Here is a 24,815-nt window from a genome sequence, read left to right as displayed (position 1 = left end):
ATTAATTTTTAAAATATCATAAAAGCCATTATTAAGATTTAAATATATCATAATTACCCAATTAGTTGATTTTAATCAACTTAAAACATTAAAATCCTTAAACTTATTAGCTGACATTTACTTATTACAATTATAACCTTTCTTATTTAACCCTCAATTACACTATGCAAAATTGTTTATACATGAAGTAAAATCCTTAATGTCTTCAGCGACCACCTCTACAAGGAGTTTGTAAATTTTAAGTGCTCCTCCCTTATGAAAGCCTTAAAAACAACATACAACGCAGAGTTAGTCACAAATTCCCGCCCTTTTTATAAACCCTCAAAACCTTTGAAAACAACTCAATATCCAACTCATCAGTCATCACTAGTTATAAACAACTTCCAATGGTGACGATATAAATGTCATTTCATACAAGTTAGAAAAAACACCATTTCAAACTGATTATTGTAACTTAATTGGCAACTTCGCATTACACATACTAGAAATCGGGTCCCTTGAATCTCACAAAACAATAATGATAGTGCTAAAAAAACATGTTCTTTATTGGTATTGGACCTTCTGACATGTTTATAAGAACAATTATCTCATAAACAATGGAATATCTCAACAAAAAATTGTTTTTGATCGATATTGAGGGAAGAAAAAAAGCGAGAATTTGAAATTAGGATTCTCTATAAATGGGGGTAAATAAAAGAGGGTTAAATAAGAAAAGGTATAATTGTAATTTGGAAATGTCAATTAATAATTTTAAGGATTTTAGTGTTATAAATTGATTAAAAGTAACTATTTTGGGTAATTATGATATATTTAAATCTTAATAATGGCTTTTATGATATTTCAAAAATTAATTGGATAAATGTGATATTTATAAGTTTAGTAGTGACATATATGAAATTCAACTCCTATTTATAAATTATACGTAGGATGAAATTCAAGACTATCGAAAAACCTCTTGTTAATCTACCCTTAAAAATGTGAAAAATGAAGTTCAAAAACCTTATCAATGAGTCACCAATTCTATTAGCAAAACACTTAATTAATGTTACCTTTGGACATCTTTTAAGAATGAAACATTTCTTTTAAAATATACCATTATCTGCACTAGATGGACATAGATCAATTTTTAAAACCAATTTGTTAACCAGATAGGACGAGGTAAAAAATCTGGTTCAATTAGTTGGACGGAGCGGTTGTACTAGTTTGTGTTTTTTTTTAGGTTTTTTATTCTATAAAAATGCTATTAAATTTTATTTAACGAATGTAGTTAAAATATAATTATAAATCATTTAAAAATAATACCAAATAGCTATAGATATAAGCTTTAAACTACACAAACAACAAAAAATAACATTAAGATATACACATGATTACAAATATAAAAAAAAGTCTTGCTAGATACGGGTTAAGATGTGTAAAACAGTTGTGCATGTACCATAAATTGTACGGGGTAGATTTTTAATATAAAAACTATAGTTTTTTATGCATTTCAACTACAAGCATAAATGTTGTATTTAGCATTAAAATAAAAATTAAAAATTTTCAATAATAAAAAAAAATATAATAACCGGTTGCATCTGGAAAAGAAAAATGAAAATCCAACCAAAATATTGTGTTCAAACTTCAAATTTAACATTCATATATTCATGCACTGAAAAGGTTTAACATATAATTAATAGAAAATATGATTTAGTTATAAAATGTGTCTACTTTAAAGGATTAAAGATATCATTGACCATTTGAAAAGTCAAACATAAAACTATCAAAATGATTTAATGGTTATGGTGATCTGTACACCATTTAATTTTAGCCGTAAGCTACCAAATATGTTTCATTGTACTGTACAACATCCTAAAACATAATTGGTAGTGTATGGTTAAATTTAGGTGATATACGGATCATCACCCAATGGTTATACATCATAACATCAAGCCTTAGATGGTGTACAAGAGTGATGAAAATACGCAAGGATGTAGTGTTAATCATCAAACCTAATGATTCATCTGACACTTATTCACATGGCGCCTTTTCATATCTCATCTAAAAAGAATGCAAGGATCTAGTGTTAATGTAAAGACAACAACATGATTTAAGTAATATGTATGAGAATAATTTTTCACTCTCTAACAACTTTCTTTATAACATCTCTCTAGATCGAGAATCTGTTCTTTAGATCTGATATTGAGACAAAACCGTCGAGAAGTTTTTACAAGAGTGAAAGTCCAAGACCGAAGGTTTTTTCTGAAAACAGTTTTTTTTTATCTTTGGATAGGGGTAAAATTGTATACATCATACCTCTCTCAAACCCCGCCCCTTCGAATGTTATTGATGTATGAATGAGAATAATGTAACGGTAACGTAAATGATAAAAATTATTATTTGCTTAATTTAAAATGTTACATAAATAAATGACATACTTTCATTTCTTTGTAGATTTTTACAACCTTAGAATATAACCCGAACCAAATACAATTCCAAACCATTTCCCCAATCTCCCACCCCCTAAAAGCATACGATCAGATCAACGGCTAAGATTATCATCATCATCTCAAATCTTGTTAAGTTTCTCAGCCTTAATCACCGGATTAGCCTTTGCGATAGCTTCCTTTCCAACAGTCTTGAAATCAAATGTGCATCCATGTTTTTCGGGATACCTATGGGTCCCACAAAACATGGTCCCACACTTGCACGTAAAGCCCGTGAGCCCCACACGCTTTTTGCATGACCCACACCTATTTCGTACTTGTGTTTTTACACTCGCCTCGTGCAAAGAATTACCCACCGCCACCTTATTCACGGAGACCGGTTCTGATATGGCATCAGAACCGGCCGAAGAAGAAGGAGATGTTTCGGGCTGAATGAAAAGGCTTTTCTCGACAGCGAGTTTAGCCGTTGACATATGTTGTTCTTTTACACAATGATCATTGTAACATTTGGAACATAGATTGCGAGTTGTGGGACTACCAAAAAAGCCACAGTTATTAGCACATGGTGTGTGATTGCTTGTTTCTTCCCAATTTTGTTCCTCTGCCATTTGAGCGATTGATTTATTATAAGAAAATAAATCGATCGCTCAGGTGGAGGGGAGTTTATGAAAAGAAATTAGAGATTGAGAGTTGTGGGGGAGAGAATGGGGATGGAAATATGGAAAGGTGAAGAAGGAAGGATTGGTTGAAATGTGAGAAAAAGGTGAAAGGAAAGGAAAGAAAACAACGAAAGAATAAACGGTGGAGGTGACTATGGAATACGTGGTTGTAGGAAGATTCCAAGAAATGTCGTTATTGTAGGGTATATGTATATGAATGCCTCAAAGTTAGGAGTCTTGATTAGACTTTTTAATCTTTTATAATAGTCAATTCATTTCTAGATTGATTGTTTAACACTTTTTCTTGGTGTTGGTATTGATAAAAACAAATGGAAGACGTATCAATTAGCCTTGGTCCTAATTTATATGTATGATGATGAAATTTAAAAACATGATACAATATGTGTGACTATTCTTTTATATGCTTAAATCAACGGTTCTATAGCATGGAAACAAATAGACTATTCTTTTGGCCTCATGTGGTAGAACGTTGGAAAGATCTTAAGCAATCATCTTATTAACAAGTAAATTTTTGGTCGGGTTACATAGGTTATTTCCACATGTGTTTTGTACAAGTGTCGTCAGAGAAATCGCAATACAATATAAGCTGAATGTTTTCATTGTTACGGAATAAGAAGATAAAAAAGGCATGGACTTCTTAACCACCTTATCACCCTATAGGGCATATCGTAATCCATGATGGATCGTATTCTTGTTGCATTACGGTTATATAACATATAAACATCAATTACTGTCACACCTCACTTTAGGCGGAATCGTAGGATATGACGAAAATATATAGCAATAGCACATGGACTTTATAACAGAGTCATACTAAATGAAATTCAAATAAATGTAAATTCCACAAATGGAAAGTCTAGGCAACACGCCTCAAATGGCAAAGAAGTAACAATTGCAAATAGTGTTCAATGTTTCACATGCAATCTAGGAGTCCATAAAGGATCTCTTTATTGGTCTTCCTAAAGTCCATAAGCTCAATCTTCTTAAGCATTGTTATTACCTGAAAATGAATGCCCGAAAATGTCAACATAATGTTGGTGAGTTCGTAGGTTTAAAGGAATACAAATGAGTTTGCTGTGCATGATATATCAAGTTTGGACAATAGTGTAAATATAAACATGTAGTAGCATACTAAATACTGATCAATGCCATCATAGTTATCCAACAACACAATCCCCATCACTCCTGCCAACAACTCAATCATGCTTTAAATACCAACAACTACCAGCTGGAGTATAAAGTTGGTCGATAGTTTTCCAATAGTCTTCAATAGATATCAAAAGACATCTGTTGCATCAAAAAAATCAATACAAGCAAGCTAGCATACACATTTCATAATTATACGTATTTGTCCATGAAAACAAACAAGTTTTTGACACAGCTAGTAAAGAAATGAAAAGTGTTTTGAGCATCATTTTCCCCCAAAGAAATAATATAAAAAGGGGCCACGAAACTCACCTCAACAAGCAAGTAGTTATGCAAATCCAACAAGGTCGCTAGAATCTACACAACATATAAATATGAACAAGTTACAATTATGGACATGGTCAAGAACCGTCCATTGTAACCCGTATTTGATGTAATACACATATGGCTACTTTCAAAATATTCACAACTGATTTGTCATATATTATTAAGCTACAAGTCACATAACTTAATATATGGTATTTGTTTTAATGATTTAAGATTAAATTCTACAAGTTCATATTCACTGAAATTTTTGGTAACTTTATCTATTTTTTATTAGGTTGAAACGAACGATTCAAGATTCCAAATCTTAACTACTGTTACCTTAGAGGGTTATATACTTACATGAATTTTTACATAATTTATTTGGCACGTTAACTATTTTTAAAAATTCAATGATTACAGACTAGTCAGAAAAATCACTATTTGCACACAGAAAAGTTTTATAAAAGTTAAGGGCCTTCGAAGCTTCAAAAAAATCCAATTTTTTTACTGTACAATCTTAACATCTCAAAAACGTTTCTGGAGAAAATTAATTTTCCAGTTCATAAAATCGACCAAAATATGACTATTTGAAGTCGACCAAAATCTGTTCGGAAAACTCAGCTTTGCGCAGTTTTGTTATAAAATTCGTTTGACAACCTTAACCTTCATATTTTGACACGAAACCACTTCCACCAGAAATTAGACTTCCTGAACTTAATTTTAGACACCAAAAACATGACTTAACCATCTTCCATGACCAAGATACGACCTTTCAAAGTTAACAAACCGAATCTGTCCAGATTTTGAAATAACTCAAACTTACTATTTTAAAGACTAGTACAACTAATATTTATATATAAACTTTCAAATCTTTCCAACACCTAATTAAATCTGTTATTATGATTTTCATGCTTTCATAATTGGATTTCTTTTATTACATTAATTATTATGCTTCATTAAATACTTAAACTTTTAACATTAATATGATTTATATTTCAAGCTTTTGATTTAACCCTAAAAAAAAAACCCTTTCATTCATTATTATAAATTTGCCATAATATATATTCATCAAATAGGTTACTTATAAATAAAAATTAATAAATAAAAAGATATGCTTATATATATATATTAATAAATAAAAAGACTAATATATATGAAAAGAGAAGACAAGTGATTTTACCTCAAGATTGATGATCTTCTTCTTAGATACCTTGAAAAGAAGAATAGAATATAATCTTTAAGAATTTTATTATTAATTGTAATTTAAATCAAGATTCAATAAAATTATAATTAAACTTACCAAAGTTTGCTTTGACAATGAGATGATTAATAATAAAAAAAATATATATATTTTATGTTGTGATGTTTGTTTGTTGATCGGCAAAAAAGAAGCAAAATCAAAAAGGGTTTTGTTTTTTTTTTTTATTATTATTTAGGGTAAAGTTATTATATATATATATATATGGAGATAAGTGTTTTAGTTAGTTTATGATTAGACTTAATGCATCATAAGAATTCTAATGGAATTTAAATTCCTTGCTCACCATTAAATTGTTGTAATATATATATGACTAAAATTTTTTACTAAACATATGATATTTTACTATTACTATTACCATCTTACTACTTATACTAATTATATATTATTTTTATAATTATTGATTTCGTTCACCACTAAATAGCGTATACTAATTTATCAATGTCTAGAAATAAATATGACTAACAACTACAAGTCTAGAAATTACGGGGATAGTTATAGTCATCTACGTTTAGGAAGATCAAATATCTCAATCCTAAACTATTGAAATTCAAGTAATAGAAATCCCATATTGAAAATGATCACCACATTTCTATGCTTGTTATACTATATAGGCATATTGACTAGTCAAAAAATTTGGAATGTAAGTTAGAGACTATAATAAATTACCAGTTTTGGTGACGGATGTCACAATTACTCCTTTTAATGCATACGAAGCATAGTCAAGACACCCTTTGGATCACGGAAATCAAACTAAGACTATATGGAGTGGGGCGGTTTCCCCCTCTTTTTCACCCACTACACCACCCCTCCCAGCCAATTGAGCCCCAAAAACACCTCCAGGCGAAAAATTTCGATCGCCCACTTCTCCAAAAAAAAAGTGCAGTATCTCTCTTTATCTCTTAGACTTTATTACCCCTAAACCAATTATCTAAATACACTTGTCACAAATCTCCCACCCCTTGCAAGTAGTCTCACTCCCCTTTTTTTCTTACACTTTGCCCATGATGATCTGGCGCCAAATATCACAAGTCCTCCCACTTGTGAGTAACCTCACTCCGGATAGCCTAATGACTTTGGTTTTATTTCCAGATACCACAAGTGATTCTGATTTGCATAAGTTTCAACTAAAAAAAAGCTCATCGAAGTCAACCTATGATTACAACTTCTTGACCATTAAAAAGTAGTAGCACATGAAAGCAGCAATGTTCATTACTTTTAGAAGTCAACCTATGATTACAACTTCTTGACCATTAAAAAGTAGTAGCACATGAAAGCAGCAATGTTCATTACTTTTAGACTTTTAGGTCGCATTTGTTTCACAGAATTTGATGGAATCTGGAATTGAATTCCATCTTTTCGTGCATTTGGTTGTTCAAAGAAAGAAGAATTTCATTCCGTATGAATGTAAACAGTCCATCATTTGATGGAATCTCCATTCCTTGGGGATGGAGGAAGGAAGAAATCCCAGAAAATAAAACACATTCCGTCAAATTCCTTTCCTTTAGATTCTAATTTCTTCGAAAAATTTCATTCATTCCAAAAACATTCTGTAAATCAAACACGCCCCTCTTTTTAGACTTCTAGTTCTTGTTAAACATAGACTAGTTTGAGCTCACAATATTTGTTTCCACCCAACAACATTACCTGATTGATGTAACTTAAGATGCACAAAAGATTCAAAATCCATGTAATTTATCAAGACCATACTTAAATCAATGTAATTAATCAAGACCATACTTTCCCATGAATGACCGTAGATATGAAAAAGAACAATTTGTGAACCAGTACTAAACCAATTAACCGATCCAAAACATCTTTCTCGTATACAATGTTCATTTCGATTAGTTACTGGTTGTTTCAACAATCTCAAGGTTCGAAATCAACTATTATTCAACACGCCAATAAGATACGGTCACAATCTCAATGCCCTTCAAGATGAAAGTTTTACTCGAGGGAAAAGAAAAAATAAACTTCATTTTCCCTAGGACCAAAAGCAAGCATCGATAATAAAATTTTAAAATGCCTCTGGACCAGCATGCTACTATAGTCTATTGTGCAATTTATGGAAAGTTGTGTCTCATGATCACTGATAATACATACAATGGTTACAAAAAAGGTTGTAAAAATCAAAAAGTATTAGAACAAATGAATACGGTTGGCTACCTCAGTCCAGCTGGCTCGTCAATTCTCCATTTTCATCTTCATCGTCAAATTCCTGCTCGACAGCTTTAACCTGTAAAACAGGGGATTCAATAACTAGAAATGGCAATGTTACCTAATCTGCCTTTGAAGGGTCAATTTGGGTATATTTCTAGAGCTCAAATGAATAAAATTAATAACTCAAGCTGACTGAATCAAGCGGGTCAAAAGTCGCCCAAAAACTTCTTTTTTTTACTGTTATATAAGCATCACAAGTCAATAGCTAACCAAAATATGTGGCCATTACCTCCGGCACATAATGCATCAGCATATTCTCAATGCCTGATTTCAGAGTGACGGATGAACTGGGGCATCCACTACATGCTCCTTGCATCTTTAGCTTCACAACTCCAGATTCGCTGACAATGGAAGAGAAAATCATATTTAGATAGGTTTAGAACAGATCTCAATGAATACGTCAATATAATTAGGTGGCCGGGCCATACGGATCAAATCCAATGTACTCGATATCCCCACCATCGTCCTGCACAGCAGGTCGTATACGAGTTTCCAATAGTTCTTTAATCATTGCAACAATTTCCGAGTCATCCTGCAGACATGCCATGCATGAGGAAGAATCAGAAAAAAATAATACACTCAAGAATATCATTTTCCTATCAAAAGTCACAAGTAGAATAAAGAACATGTCAGAAAAGACATAGAAAGGAGAGAGTTCAGAACTTAATACTTCATGAATAGCAGTATCCATGGAAGCTGCAGTAGTCGAGTCCAGAAACAGTGGCTTCCCAGATGAGTAAAAGTCCATAATTGCTGCAAATATTTCAGGTTTTAGAAGATCCCAGCTCGCATCATCTGACTTTGTTACAGTTACAAAGTCTGAGCCGAAGAACACGCGAGTTATTTCTGAACAAACACCAGTATATGTGAGTTCAACCATATAATTGTTGACTGTTTGACAACGCAAAACCTCAAGCCATAAAATATAACACGATGCAGACTCACCGTCAATTCCAAAGAGGGCCTTGGCCAATGGTGAATTCATAGCCGTACGAGCATTTGGGAAGTCTGCACTCCCGACTTCCATAACTGGCTTCCCAGGGTAGAACATCAAGGATAAAGGATTAGGAGTGGATTGTGTTTGGATAAACATTGTCCTCTTCTGCCCTGTCCAGATGAATTTTAATACTCAGAATACATCGATTTGCAACCCTTTATTGTGACAAAGTAAAATCAAATTATGATTATTACAAGATACATCGATTCCATACCAGTGAGTGACTGAGTTCAACCCATAAGCAGAAGGACGAATAATACGACAAGCAAAACTAACTATACATGAAAGTAAAGTTGGAAAAACTAGAGATCGGGAAATTTTCACCAAACCAGTTCAAAAAGTAAGTGGTATTTTACCCCTTAACAACGACTAACAGTCATATAATTTCATGTATACCTCTAACTATGCTCTTTCCTTTTAACTTTTAACAAGGTTCCTTGTAGTCCCATAGTGGGGAATTCTGAATCCTGATACCATATTAATATAAGGGCAACGACTTCTCTCAGATCTCCCAGTTGTTGAAAGACACGTCCAACATGTCTCCATCATCATCTTTTCCTGCTACTATTCTGTGATGTCTTTCCATGATCTAACATAAATTTACTGGTTTTCGTTTTTATTTCTACCTGACAAGTAACTAGTTGAATTTGCATTGGCGAAGTCACAAACTAGTGACTTTAGAAGCCTAAATTGTGATTTCCATTCACTTGGACACAAAATGCTATCTTTAACATTCTCATGGAACATTTGGTGAGAAGTATCACATGCAGGAACAATCAACATAAGAAATCTTAATGAGCGGTATATAGCTGAAGATTAGCCTCATGTTGGGACTGCACAGAAAAGGCGCTTTTTCTCTCTATAGGATTCACAATATCGCTCGGGAGAACACCAAATTGGGAAGTCTAATAGTAGCTTTCTAAGGTTTTGAAAGAGATGGATGATCTCTTAAAAGTCGACCAACCCTTTCCGTTAGTTATTAGTTACATTTATTCGGAAAAGTTGTTCACTTTGTTATCACAAGCTAGAACATAACCCTGACTTGTTAAAAACAAGCTATCCATGATGTTAAAAAGACAACCTTGTTCCTAATCAAACCAATTTTTTGATCATTCCTGTCCTTCTTAAAAACTATTCGTGGATTCAATAGTTAAATGATAAACATGAATTTGTCATTTGTAAGCAGGTTATATTGCTAGTATTTTCCTGTAAATAATAAAAGTAATAGCTTTGGGCAATAAGCAGCAGCAAATCTATGGGTGCAGAAACAAGATTGAATGAAGATGATACAAAATACAAGAAATAAGCAAAAAGGAATTGATAAAATGGGAAAAAAACTAACCTGTAATGAAATTGGTTAATCCAGATGATGACGTGTGCGAAGGAACAACATTAGGAGAAGAAGTGAAATTAGGAGGAGAGAAAAGATGCTGATGATTGGACGAAGAAGAAAGGTATAATAGACGGCGAGGTGTATAGCGTGATTTTGCACCAAGATGCCCTGATGATGTCATCAACCTCCGTAAACCCCTCATCATCGCCACCGCCTGAATCCCCAATACACTGATTATTATTTGTAATCTTTTATGAAATGAGGGGAGATTTTGTTGCTGCAGATGAAGGCGGTCGCGTATATCTCTATCAGTATCTATCGTATTTGCCTTTTCATCCCTTGCCAAATTCATTTTTAACACTTCCTATTCATATTTATTTTGAGAAAAGGGCGACAATAGTCAGATTTTTGTTGTCATCGTACTAAAATAGCTAAGGTTTTTTGGATTATGACAAAATATCCAACAAAATCGCAACAAAAAATGCGAAATCGCAACTCACAATTCGCAACAGTTTGACTTTGACTTTTTTGTTTTGTTTGAGGATACTAGTTTATTATATTAGACATGAATATAAAAATTCAAATAAACCCTAAACTTTCATTAATTTTAAAAACACAATACAACTAAATAAAACATAACATTTATTTAAAACATTAACAAATTAAAACACACAAAACATTAACCTACAACACAAATACATAAGAAACATTACAAACTTAATAAACAGAAACATACATAATAATAGTTCGTATAACACATTTATTAAAAGACAAACTTATTTATTCATCTCATAAAATGTTTTGGCAGTTATGATGAAATGCTCTAAGGTGGTAACCGCACAATCAAGTTGTTCCAGAGCAATTTATTTTTCCATCTCATTAAACTGCTTTGTGTGTTTTAATTTCTTAATGTTTTATGTTTTAAATAAATGTTAAGTTTTATTTAGTTGTATTGTATCTTTAAATTTAATGAAAATTTAGGGCTCATCTGAAGTTTTGTATTCATGTCTAATATAATAAACTAGTATCCTTAAATGAAAATTTTTAAAAAAAAGTCAAAGTCAAATTGTTGCGAACTGCGAGTTGCGATTTCGCGTTTTTTTTTGTGATTTCCATTTTTTTTTTGCGATTTCGCGTTTTTTGTTGCAATTTTCATTTTTTTGTGCGATTTTCTTGGCTATTTTGTGATAATCCGAAAACCTTGGCTATTTTGGTACGATCGTATGAAAATTGGCTATTGTTGCAATTTTTCTATTTAAATTAAAAACTTACTTTAAATACAGTTAACTACATCATTTTTTGATAAAGTTATCTTAAAAATCAAAAGTGATCATTAATATATATATATATATATATATATATGTATGTGTGTGATTGATCTATGAACTTTACAGCATATTCAATTTTCTTTTAATTTAATTTTGTATATTAAAAGTTTAACTAGTTTTTTTAAAAAATAACCTTGTTATTATCTATCCAAATTTTTTTATTTTAAGCACAAATGTTAATTAATAATAGTTAATTTTTTAAAATTATTAACTAAACGTAAGTATTTGAGCATTAGATCAGTGGTTAAAAAGACATCACTCATTCAAAAGGTTTCATGTTTAAGCCTTAGTTAGACACAACTAAAAACATACCTAATGATGTGCATTGTATTCGAAGTTGAATACTACCCTTATTATGGTTATAGAGTTTGACACTCAAAGTATCAATCTACGGGCTCGAATCCCATTTCTTTCGATCTTTTCCTACTGTTTACTTTCTAGCTCAAAACAAAATGCTGTTTTAAGCCCTTTTTTAAGTTTAATACATGTTCCATTAAAGGTGCTCTAAAGGCTACTCGTATTATTAAATGGGTGGTTATTTCTATAATAATATATTTTACAATATATTACCCATAATATAGTTTTTTAAATCATGCTTAACAAAAGAAAATTAAGATACAAAGAGTATAGTGCGCAATCCAATCAAGTTATACTCGGCTTCAATGGAATTTCAATGAAATATTTTGATATTAGTAACAATGTTATAAAATTAGCAATTGAGATGTTATATTTATACATCAGTTTTTACAAACACGGTTTATAAATAAAAGAGTTTGTTAAATTCAGCCCTTAAGACTGTAATTAAGGTGGATAAATTATTTATATATTTATCATAAAATTCAAATGTAAGTTTTTTTTATCTATACTTATACATAAAAAGAATAGCCCATTTATTTATGGAAATGTTGAAATTACTCTATGCAATATGACTATAATACCCTTACTCTTTTTTTACCCATCTTCTTTATTTTATTCATCAATTTAATTACCTCCACTAATATACCTAAGATACCCTTAATGAAATAAATTACACTACCAGTCCCTCAAGTCTTAAAATAACTACACTAACCTAATAGTCTACACTATTTGTCGTCAGCGCTATCCACTCACTGTCACCCGTCACCACCATATTATCGTTACCGCCGCCGCATTTGCGTGACACCATGCTAGCATTAGTACAGGGGAACAAGACATAGCAATTGATGATTATTGGATTAGTGAGATGTACACGACACGTGCGACGGTATAGAGGCACGTTTCCCCTTGTGAAACCCTATTATCTTCATTCTCTACTGTCGATTCATCTTTCCTCTCATCTTCATCATCTTTATTATAATAACAAAACAAAACAATTCCTCCCCTTCTCTCTCATGAAACCGATCAAATCCCTCCGATCTCACACCGCCACCACCTGACATCACTCCGATCAATCTAAACACATCACATCATTCTTCACCAAATCGCTCTATCACAACTACCGTCACCGCCCACCGCCGCCATGGCGGGATCAGTCGACGATCTCGGAGCTGCTCCGCCGGATTCATGGGAGGTTGCTGACTTAGACGCTACTATGAGCAGGCTGATGCTTAATTCGAAGCGTGATAATAATAATGATAAAAACTCGGGTTTGACTACTACTACTACTACTAATAGCTCTTCGGAGTTTGTTAGTGATTCTTCAGTTCCGGTGAGTTCGTCTTCCGGCGGTGTGTTGGAGGATCTGATTGATTCTGTTGATCAGTTTCTTCGCGAAGCCTTGCAAAACCCTAGGGAACGCCTTTCAGGTAGTATAAATTTATATATGTATATATTTTAGTAGATTAGTATTAAAGTTTATTTTTTTCATGTTCTCTTAGTTGGAGGATATATTAAGGTAGCGTTAAAGTCAGGTCATGTTTTGGTTCAACTGATTTGTAAATGCAATGTTTAGAAAGGAAGATCAATTTAGGATAATAATCGGGCATTTAATAATTGTAAAGTGCTTTACAATGATTTGTGAATAAGTGTTGATTTTGTATAAATTTAGCAGAAAAAGCAGTTTTGCAACTTTGCATATAATGCCTACATAATAACAAAGGGATAATCATTCAAATAAGCAATCGCGGACAATTAATATGTTTATTGTTAATGTTTATATGTGTAGCATTATGTATTGATTTTAATAAAATCTTTTATAAGGTGGTCATTGCTTAGTGATATGATCTTATTCAATGCTGGAAATTATTTGAGGACAGGGAATTTAGTTTCGGAGATTTTGCGGTTTTTTAAATGTGTTACTGCTTTAGCTTGGGGTAGATTAACCAAATCATGTTTGATTATCAAAACTTTATTATGAAAATGTCTGAGTATTTCACTTGTTTTGTTGAACTTGAAGGACAAGGGAGAGGAAATCATTCATAGTTTCAGTTGATATAGAGGATGATTTGTAATTAAATTATGTATAGGTCGGTCCCAATAACCTTGATGTGTCGCTTGCTCAGGGAATGTAATCCTGTTTTTCCCCCGGTTGGCCACCCTATTGCATTGACAAGTATAGTTTGGACTGACAACTAAAAATTGTAAATAGTTATGGGAATGTGAATCTTTCAAGCCTTTTGTGATAACCGTCAATGGGGGCCATAATTCTGAGGGGATCAAATAACATCTAGTTGTGACTCTTAAACATAGGAGTCATGTGTATATGATGACTCGAGGATTAGTATTAATCGTTGGGTTTGCAGAATATTAAATTGTCTTGTTTCTGAGGTTCCACCACTTTTAGAAAGTATATGAGAACAATGACGTGTTATGATATTACTATCAAAACTTGATAAGAATTAGTCTCCATTGCATATTATAATACTTCAGTGAATTTTTCTAGTCCATTTTGTGTACGTGTTACATATTAAGTTTAAAAGTGCATATTTATCATGTTATGTTCAGTGCTGCGGATGGAGCAGGATGTGGAGAAGTTCATTAGAGATCCTTTGCAACAACAGATGGAGTTCCAGCAGTTGCCTACTTCATATCTTCGCTTAGCAGCACATCGTGTGGCTCAACACTATTCACTGCAGTCGATGGTACTACTAGACAACACCCTTCCGGATGGTTCTGGTTCACGGATCATTGTCCGCAAGACTTCTGATTGCCGAATTCCTCTAATACGATTAGCAGATATTCCTGTTAACTTACCAACAGAAGACGGCCTTAGTAGCAGCGTTGCTAAGGTTGCTATCAAACAGAGGCCTAATAAGCGATCACAAAACAGTGGTGGAGCAAACTCAAATTCGACGAAGAACAATAGTTTAAAGAGTGTGGAGGAGAGAAAAGAAGAGTATAATCGAGCCCGTGCAAGAATATTTAGCTCCACCTCCAGCTCTAGTGGTGGGAAACAAGAAAATGAGCCGAGAATGCAGGAAGTTTTCCAGCAGCATAGTCCATTGGTGACTTCAAAGATAGAAGAAGTTTCTGTTCCTGATGTGAGTACTGGAAGGGTTTCAGTTGATTCCTCTGCCGGAAGCAGTAGATCAGGTAGAGTTAGGACAGAGAAGGAGCCAATTGTTAGGTCACGTAGTAATAGTAGAGTGGCCATCTTTCGTGACCGTGAAGTTGAACGAAAGGATCCCGATTATGATAGGAGTTATGACAGGTTAGCATCATCTTTCTGTGCATGCATCACCATCTCAGTTTGTTCTGTGAATTGATACATATGTGTCACTTTTGCAAGTTTACGTCAAGTTACTCAAAGCATAGTAGGTGTACATTTATGATACTTTAGTGAATGCATCAGATCATGGCCCTTTTCAGTTAACAAGCACCGATTTTTTCTTGTACTAAAGATTTGGGTGATCATTTTTATACTTATAAGAAATGTGGCTTCTTGATGTTTGTCTTTGGAATATTCCTAATATTTTATCAAATCAAGTTCTAGACAGTTCAGTAACTTCTCTCGTCATATAAATTTTATATAAATTTTTTTCTAGATTCCATTTCCAAGAACTCAAATTTCCTAATGATAATGAGAGAGGTTTTTTTGGGAACTGTTCTTTAAAAGCTTTTTCCTTTCTTGTTAGGCAGCACACATAGGAGCAATAATATAATGTGTTTTTACAGATATGCACAAAGATTTGATCCAGGCTTTGGGTTTAATGGAGGCTCATATGCCATACAGCCGATGTACACACCAGTCGTGAATTACAACACTGAATTTCCTCAGCTTGGTTCAGCACACAGGTCTCCTATCTCTGGTGAACGCCAACCTTGTGCACTTCCTCAACATTTGCCTGGCCCATGGGTTCCACCATCTTCTCCTGCCGGACTAGGCTACCGGCCTCCAGATGCAATGATGACTCCATTTAGTCCCAACCACGCTCCACATTCAGCCTCAACACTATATATGCAGTACCCCTGTCAGCGTCCTGGGATGACATTTATCCATCCTCATGAACAGGTTCATCAACACTATGCACAGGTAAGAGACATATTACTGGATGTTATATTATTTGGCATTTGTATTCTTAATATGTTGAATACTAAATGTTTATTTATGACATGTCATTGCAGTCTCAGCAGCCGCAACCTGATGCAAGTTTTGGATTAGCCCGGCCCCGATGAGGGGCTTGGGCCATGCCTGCACCCTGCCAGAGCTATCGAATGTGTATACTGTGTGTTGTGGTTTCTATCACTTCACCTTATCTAAGCTGGCAGAGGTGCAGGCATAATTTACTGAGGTTGGTTGGGATGGACGTATCAGTATCATGAATATGGTTTTGGTCCATTTCATCAATCTCAGTCTCTGGAGCTTCATAATTTTTGCCGAAGCTCGTTGGTCTCTGCTATATCATTATGTTGAATAGCTTCAGGTGAGCTCTACTTTGCCATTGATGACGACGAAGAGTGATAAGAAGAAAAGACTATCGGAGCTGCTAATGTACACCTGTTTTGCAAGCAAAGGTAGCTCTCCACATCTCTTCTTGCTATCTTTTGTCACAATCTACTTTTTTCAATTTTTTAAAAATAATATCTTCTTACTATTCCCCATGACTCTTGTCTTAGTTTTGTCTTGGCATATCAAGTGTACGAGTCATGTAGTTGGAAAACCAACTCGGTTTGGTAATGGGCCAAAACAGGTCTAGGTTTATAGTCTTGGCGTCAGATAGGATTACAAAAGGTGTATGCTAGATAATAACTGGCATGTTATTACGTCATGATACTGAAAATGATAAAAGATAAACAAATAGAGTTTGATTAAACGATAATAGCCCTATTATAAAATTCACGAGTAACAACCCTATTATTATCAAATCTACTCAGCTTTGTATGTGTTTCAAGCGCATAATGGGACTTGAAAATATAAATCCAAGGAAAACAAATATTAAATGAAAAGTAGTTATACGTACTTAACGCAATACACTTGAATTTAGTGAGTTTTAATAAAATGATTAATGAAGTTTTATGAATAAAAAATTCAATTTGGGAGCTTATGACCCCCTTTCTATTGTTTATCATCCAATATCATCATTCAATGCATTCATTCTTCAGATTTGTTCTTTTGTTGCAGCACCATAAAGCGTAGATAGGATGGTACAAATGGAAGTGGAGCCCAGCTGGTGGCTTAACCGAAAAAGAGGCTTCAATTATATCACTCATAAGTTGGGTGAATAGAAGAAGAAAATGGCATACAATATCAATAGTGTGTATTCTTATGTAAAAATCTATGTTTGAAAAATACATTCTTGTATGCCGTATGCTTTTTATTTAAACTCTAAGTTTTGCATTATCGTTTTTCAAGAAAATTGCTTGGTTGTGAATTTTGGGTTTTCCTTCATAAGGAGAAGAGTAAGAACTATGCTCATATGCCATAGAGTATCCTGATCGTGTATAGTGCATATTGGTATCAAGTTGGCTGTAGATGAGCCAAACTGAAACAAATGAACTGTTATTACAGATTGCCTTTTGCATATTAAGGTGAAAACAAGCATTTTGAAAAAAAACTCCCTAGAAGATCTATGTACTTTGTGTTTTTTGCAACATGTGTTTTTTGAAAAAAAAAACTCAGCCAGCAAGATGTTGGTTGAATTTGACTGAGCCTAAACAGTCGCTTATGAGCCTTATCTATCAGTTAAACACTCACGGTATTGCTTCTCATCCAGCAATTTCAGTGACTGATCACCTCGAAAAGTCTTGAGCAAGGTCATGCTCTATCTCGGATTATAAAAGCCGCGAAAAGGGAACCCCGACATCATTTAGCAAGATGTTTTGTTAATCAACATGAAATTTGTTACTCCCACAGTATCAAGTTAATCCCATCCTCGTTTTAGAGTCACAAAGGTTTTACATAAACGGTCACTTAATAGTTAATATACGCATTAAATGTATAGCGCACAAGGTAAAGAACGTGTTTATGTCTTGGTCACATAAAATACACTTTAAACTTGCTTTCATGTAAACACATCCGCACAACATTTAACTTAAATATACAAATCTCCGTTTTTCTGATGTCCATTATAACGTTTCCTTCTTTTGTGAAAACTTTCATATTGGATTCGTTAATTTGCTCATTATCATAATTAGTTATTCTTGATTTTAATGTGTTACTTCACAAGATATGTACTTTACCAACATCTGTGACATCTAAAGTAATTATTAATAACGAAATGATATTCTGAAGAATTTTTTTACTCTCAGTTTTCAAAGTTTCGTTCGAAGTAAAATCGATATGCATATTTGCATCAAGTTTCCATTAAATTTACTTAATTCTTGGTCTTACGCATTTTCAACCATTTTACAGTAATTTAAATATGAAGCCAACGGTATGATTCTTTTAAAAACGTAAAAAAGGAAGTTCCCAGACTCCATGGACGGTTAAAGACCCATGCAAAGAATGACGTTTTATAAGAAATAAAGCAGTACGAAATGGCTTTACAAATAAAGGCGATGTCTGTTTTGTATGACTTTTCATGCTTTCCTTTCCTCATTTTATCATAACCAACAGTTTATGTTATCCATATATTTATTAACTACTTATTTACACCTCTTCCATTAACACTTCCTCAGGCCACTACGACCACCTCCTACAGAAGACTTACATGCATGACCTGATATCGCCAGTACAAAGCTCATTTACAGAATCAGGTAACTCGAGCAAAATTCTACTATACAGCAATTGACTGGTATTTGTTACAAGGTTTAATCAAATGATAGATTCTGCCAGGAAGGAAAACTACTTGAAAGTTGCAACAAAAGTTAAATCACAAAGTTGCACATATAATTGTGCGTCAATACTTTTTTGGGATGTCCTTGGTCGAATTCAAACTTTCCTTGATAAAAATAAAAAAATAAAATTCAAAGCTAAAAGACCCATTTGCCCATAGTAATCAACTCATCAGTTCAAAAAACTATTATGTCAAGGTGCCATAACTAATAGCTTCCAAGTCAAACTAACCATGTTTGATGTTTCTGCTAGAATGCTACCCCTTCAAATTTACATCATTGTACTTATTTTTCAGGAAAGAGAGCAAAACTAAGGAGATGGAAAAATCCAACTCAGAGTTGTTCCTACAAAATTGCCAAATCATTCAAGAGAACGAAAAGCTAAGAAGGAAAGCTCAGCAGTTGAATCAGGAGAATCAGGCTCTTCTGACCGAATTGAAGCAGAAACTCGGTGATCCTAATTGTGTTCAAAAACCCCAACTCCAACTTGATTCCAGTTCCCAGAAAGAGAAGAAATAAAACAAAACGAAAGTGCAGGACTAGCAAGTCAAAACTAAACCTTGGATGTGTATTTTCTCATGGTTTATGTGCAATACCATACATACCATCAGGGATATATGGCTAGGCCTCTAGCTAATGTTTGAAGTATCTTATTGGTTATCAACTGCTAATAACACATACTTTTTCTTGACCTATGTTTTCCATATATAAAAAATATATATATATATATATAGAGAGAGAGAGAGAGAGCGAGAGAGAGAAACAGAGTTCTTGACAAATAAAAAGAATGTAGAGATTCCTTACTGTTGCTTTGTGATACATTTGCTTTGTTCCTACAATCTCGATGGAAACTAACTAACTAGTCCACGTTCAGTTTACGGTCTACACTTGAGAATGTTTGGTAAAATGCCTTGAAATGGTTGTAAGCAATATCGACGTCATCCTTTCCACAAATCTCTCTTACACTGCAGTAATTGGGAAACCCATTTCTCAGAAAACACTGTAAAAATAGAAGTACTCAATGCAAACAAATAATGATGTGGCGTGCCAAGATTTAAGAAGCGATTTTCTTTAACTTTTTAGAGTTTTGTTGCAGTTACAGCATCAACTAAGATGAATGGGTAAACTGGTTTTGGAACGGATCATTTATTGTACCAACCAAAATCATTACCTGTGCATGGAAAGCTGAGGAATACCACAATCTACTGTGCGGATACCAATTCCAGAAGCAAGTATAGGGCCTATAGTGGATCCACAACCCATATCATTTCTTACCACAAAGTCCTGCATATAAGTCAAACAAATCTAATTGACTTCCTTAAAACTAGATTTAACTATTATAAAATGAAGGGTTAACTACTTTTTTCATCCTTGTGGTTTCCCGATTGTGCGTTTTTCATCCCTTCGTTAAGTTTTCGGCCAAAATCATCCCTGTGGTTTCATTTAGTCACTGCTTCCGTTAGGTGTCCCCACATGCGTGTCATGTGAGGGGTATTTTTGTCCACCAGACCTAAATATACTCCGTATATAAAGAAAAAACCCCTCCTCTTTTCTCATAACCCGTTTCTCTCTTTTTCCCTCTTTTCTTTCCCTCCTAATTTCTCCCTTCTTTTCCCTCTTTTATTTCCCTCCCAATTTCCCACGATCAAATGATTCCCCACTGTGTGTGTGGCAAGCCATTGATTGTTCGAATATCATGGACAACAAGGAACCTAGATCGTCATTTCTATTGTTGTTCGTGAAGTGTAAGTATTAATAAACCCTAATAAAAGACTAACCAAACATAAACGAGACGTCGATGGAGTTTGGTTTTCTTCGTAGCCATTTTTTTGGCTTTTTCATGGTGAAATCAAAGGTTGATTTTGATTTTGTGTTTGTATATGTGTGCTATTTGGAATGGTTTGATTGATTTGGGGAAAGCACAGGGACAAAATGGGGTAAAGTAAGGTTGGGTGAGTATTTATAAGAGACATGAAACGTCTAGTGGACGAAAATACCCCTCACGTGACACGCACGTGGGGCACTTAACGGAAGCAAGGACCAAATGAAAACCACAGGGATGATTTTGGCCGAAAACTTGGAGGGATGAAAAACGCACAATTGGGAAACCACAGGGATGAAAAAGGTACTTAACCCTAAAATGAATTTAAAAATTCCTTTAACATACAGTTACCTGAGTTGGAAGGTTATGAATTTTAGCGACTTCTTTAAAAAGGAAAGCCGTAATTCCGCTGGTGGCATACCGTTGGTTTGCATTATGCTTTATTACAAGACCTTTGTGCAATTCCGGCCGATGGTTTTCTTCGTGTTTGTCCATGAAATTAGGGTGCACTCCATGAGCCATATCAGCAGAAACTGCAAGAATATATGAAAGTAACTTAAGCTTAATACAAACAAAGATGAAGTAACAGGACCACAATATTAACATGCCCCGAAAAATTCAACTGGTTCAGTGTTTATTTAACTTTTCAATCAATCTGTTAAAAATTTATAAATGCAGGTTGATGAAGAAAAGCTAGCATTTTTTAATGGCAAAAACATTTAAGAAGTTTTCTGACCATATAAAATCTGAAATAGCAAAATAAGGATCCTTAAAGCTTTACTACAAACCAAGAAATGATTGACGAATTGCACGTTCAAAAATGCTCTCTCTGACATATTGATTAGACAAGCAATCAATTATCCGCCTCATAGCTTGAAACATTGTTGGTGCACCAGCCCCTTGCATTGAATCAGAACCAACCTATAAAACAGAAAGAAGTAAAAACTGAAGATAAGAAGGAAATGGTAGAAATGATTTGACATGGTCAAGTTGCAATTAAACTTTGTATGGTTCAACATTGAAACATTAAAGACATAAGCAGTGGAAAAGTAGCCCCAACTCCTCATGGCACAAAAGCAAGTTATTACCATCATAAGCAATACATGCAAACAACAGCATCAAAGAACATATATTATATGCAGCATAGTAATGCTGGAGATGGCAATATGGGCAAGATACCAGCAGGTCAGAAATGTAAGTTTAGTATGGCCTGGGTTTGGTTGACCAAGACTGTTTCCCCAAAAAGGCAAGTTTTTTTATGAATTAACGGTTAGTTTATTCACGATCTGGAGACTTGTTTTAAGTTAAATAATAATCCAATTCTCCAAATATAAAATTTAAAACACTATATGTATCAAAAATACACTTTGGGCAGCTTATGACCTGGTTGGCATATTTCTTTTAAGCTATTGTTGTAATTCATCAGTTTGACTCGATAGAGATAATATAAAAAACCCAAAGGTCAAGAAGGCTACCACTAATAGCGGAAAAGGACGACAGCAAGACCTTTAGCTTGGTATCAAACATGCAGCTCAGCTTTGTTAAATAAAATCTTTTTAACAAACATTCACTCAGCTTTATTATAGTAACTATAAAAAATGCTCATTAAAATATTGATACTCACCAGAACCTTTATTTTTCTTAGCTTATAAGGAATAAGTGATATCATGATACAAAATGTCACATTTCAGAAGCTGAAGTACCTCTTCATTATCAAAAAGTGCAACCATTCTAATTGCATGCTCATTTGATAGATCTTCGGGCCCTGATGAGTCAACAAGAGCTCTGAGTGCACAGAAACTCGACGCGAGATTGTCTAATCTTCCAGAGAATATGAACTCGTTGTTTGCACCTCCAAGACAGCTAGGTTGGGTATCACAAATGTTTAGCTCAATGCTTGCTATGTCATCAGCTTGACAGCCCAACTCATCTGATAAAATCTGAAATCAACAACATAACGTCACCAAATAAAGCTAGTTCCAGCAGAATGATAATGATGACACTTAACTGCTGTACTATGGTTGCTATAATTGTCAACGGCTGTGAGTAAAAATACCTGCATGAGTAGAGGATGATGAGGAACTTTAGACAATGTGGAATTTCTATCTTTATCCGAGGACGCATCGTCATGTTTTGTTGCCAACAGTGGGTTGAGCTGAGTCTCCAAATTTGGTTTGAAACCGTCCTTGTTCACCGTACTATAACCAAAACAACATATATGATGATGACAATGTGAATAATTTAAATATATCTTTACTTAAATGAACATTTCATACATCAAGAAGAGAAAAATAGCAAACAAACCGATCAAGATGAATAGCAAGCGTAGGCACTCGTAAAAGGGGCCTCTTTATCTTGACTAGTTTGTGTAGAAAGGAGTCATCACCATCTCTCACTATGACCCTTCCAGCTACACTTAAATCTCTATCAAACCAAGTATGCCATAATCCACCACCATAGGTTTGTACATTCACCATAAGATAGTTGGATTTCGACAATGCGGACTTCGGCTTCAATTTCAGACATGGGCTATCCGTGTGAGCAGCAATTACATGAAAACCATTGCCAATAGAATACCTGAAAAACTAAACCATTAAATAAACAAAACATTAACTTAATGAAAATAATAAAGGATATAATAGTTAAAGGAAATATGGTAGCTCACTTTTCTCCAATGGCAAAAGCAACCACACAGGACATGTTCCGAGTGAAGAAGTAGCGTCCGCCAGGTCTAAGGTCCCATTCATCATTCTCACTGAGCAGGTGGAATCCAGCAGCAACTAACTGTTGCTTTGCTTCGGCTGTAGATTCACATTGAGATAATAAGTTGGGATTTTTGGCAAGCAATAAGCACTTAAATAATACAATTCAAGTGTAATCTTTTAACACCAAATCTGAGTAATTATTAAATCAATGTGCATTGATCCCTTTAAGTATAACTAATGTGAAAATAATACAGTTACTCTATTTGTCTTCTGTATGTCCTATGGGATCCACTCACATAAGCCGAACTCTTCCATCAACTTCCTAGCAATCACGTTTACATAAAGTTCATGTAAAATAAGGTATGCGACAAAATCCACCGCTAATATTTAAATGACAAGAGGCTCAACTGAAACAATCAACAACAGCTACTAGACTCAAAGAAAGAAAAATCACTGGACCAGTACTTGAATGGCGAGAAGCTCAACTGAAAGGATCGCTGACTGACAGTTTCTAGATTTCAGTACGTACCAACAATTGGACAAGCTTTCTATCATTGTATGCGCATATGGTACAATCACGAAGGCAGGCAAGTAATGGCGAAACCCTCATTAAGTCAGAGGCGGTGCTTCCGGCAGAGATAGACATGCCCATCAATCAGGGTACTCATTTATACAAAGATTCCAACCAAGAAAAACTGAAACTAGTTGGGTGAAAACTACAAAATAATCAGAGACATCCAATAAACTAAACCAAACACCACACTAGAGTGTAGTACAACCAAAGGATTCAACTTTCTTGGTTTTGTGTTGAAGAAGACTATGTACTGGGAAAGAACAAGGCTTTAGGAATCGTAGGTATCCTCTACATGACAGGGAGTAACACAATAGTAATTTGACTTGATTTTTTTTTAATAATTAAAGTAATACAAGAGTCGGCGATAAGATAAGAAATGTACCTGTGGCATGAAAGTGAGTCCAAGATTCGTTGAGATAGTCGAGAAGATCACCGACTATTGAACCGCTTGGTCCACCTGCACTACCACTCTGCATAACACACTTCAAATCATTCAAATTTTTCTTTAAAAAAAATTAAATATATATATATAGAGAGAGAGATGTATATATATATACCTCATGATCTGGGGGAATGGGAATGGGATTGGAGGTGGAGCAGAGTGAGGGAGTGAGATGAAGGTTGCGTAAACGAGTGTTGCTACTCGGTTTTAAGAAAACACTATTAGGCGTACAACAAGATAAGGGCGATTGAAGAGGGAATTTAGATGATGAGATTGTTATTGCCTGTTGGAGGAGGTGGAATCGGCCTGCTGCTGCCGCTGCCATTTCAGCAACCTCCGGGGAGTTATCTTCTGTTGGATGTGATAAAACTTTTTTTTTTTTTTTTG

General features: G+C 34.2%; 4 protein-coding genes across 6 annotated transcripts; 1 reads left to right on the top strand and 3 right to left on the bottom strand.

The window, feature by feature from the left end:
• Positions 1 to 2,348: 2,348 nt before the first annotated feature.
• LOC122605176 (zinc finger A20 and AN1 domain-containing stress-associated protein 6-like) lies at positions 2,349 to 3,208 on the bottom strand. The gene has a single exon (XM_043778071.1). It carries the CDS (start codon positions 3,032 to 3,034, stop codon positions 2,549 to 2,551), a length of 486 nt encoding a protein of 161 aa, XP_043634006.1. The 5' UTR covers positions 3,035 to 3,208; the 3' UTR covers positions 2,349 to 2,548.
• Positions 3,209 to 4,085: 877 nt separating this feature from the next.
• On the bottom strand, positions 4,086 to 10,742 carry LOC122603317 (nifU-like protein 4, mitochondrial). Of its 3 annotated transcripts, none has more exons than XM_043775993.1 (7): positions 10,376 to 10,742; positions 8,982 to 9,143; positions 8,707 to 8,882; positions 8,465 to 8,568; positions 8,266 to 8,377; positions 7,983 to 8,052; positions 4,086 to 4,106 (listed from the first exon to the last, which is right to left on the bottom strand). In XM_043775993.1, exons 1-6 carry the CDS (start codon positions 10,716 to 10,718, stop codon positions 7,984 to 7,986), a joined length of 966 nt encoding a protein of 321 aa, XP_043631928.1. In that variant the 5' UTR covers positions 10,719 to 10,742; the 3' UTR covers positions 4,086 to 4,106; position 7,983. The 3 variants fall into 3 exon arrangements, with proteins under 3 accessions (XP_043631928.1, XP_043631926.1, XP_043631925.1); XM_043775991.1 differs by lacking the exon at positions 4,086 to 4,106 and adding an exon at positions 7,495 to 7,769 and having other exon boundaries at positions 7,984 to 8,052; XM_043775990.1 differs by lacking the exon at positions 4,086 to 4,106 and adding an exon at positions 7,827 to 7,905.
• Positions 10,743 to 12,960: 2,218 nt separating this feature from the next.
• Positions 12,961 to 17,468, top strand: LOC122603825. Its single transcript, XM_043776646.1, has 5 exons — positions 12,961 to 13,478; positions 14,617 to 15,322; positions 15,787 to 16,144; positions 16,237 to 16,626; positions 17,234 to 17,468. Exons 1-4 carry the CDS (start codon positions 13,193 to 13,195, stop codon positions 16,285 to 16,287), a joined length of 1,401 nt encoding a protein of 466 aa, XP_043632581.1. The 5' UTR covers positions 12,961 to 13,192; the 3' UTR covers positions 16,288 to 16,626; positions 17,234 to 17,468.
• A 2,172-nt stretch (positions 17,469 to 19,640) lies between these two features.
• On the bottom strand, positions 19,641 to 24,815 carry LOC122605645 (probable aspartyl aminopeptidase). The gene is made up of 10 exons (XM_043778601.1): positions 24,544 to 24,815; positions 24,369 to 24,456; positions 23,373 to 23,508; positions 23,012 to 23,284; positions 22,764 to 22,905; positions 22,411 to 22,647; positions 21,496 to 21,628; positions 21,059 to 21,240; positions 20,057 to 20,169; positions 19,641 to 19,850 (listed from the first exon to the last, which is right to left on the bottom strand). Exons 1-10 carry the CDS (start codon positions 24,751 to 24,753, stop codon positions 19,745 to 19,747), a joined length of 1,620 nt encoding a protein of 539 aa, XP_043634536.1. The 5' UTR covers positions 24,754 to 24,815; the 3' UTR covers positions 19,641 to 19,744.

This window comes from Erigeron canadensis, chromosome 6, assembly GCF_010389155.1.
Source record: "Erigeron canadensis isolate Cc75 chromosome 6, C_canadensis_v1, whole genome shotgun sequence".
Classification (NCBI taxonomy): domain Eukaryota; kingdom Viridiplantae; phylum Streptophyta; class Magnoliopsida; order Asterales; family Asteraceae; genus Erigeron; species Erigeron canadensis.
Note: the sequence above shows the minus strand (reverse complement) of the source record. Positions and strands in the feature narration are given on the sequence as shown.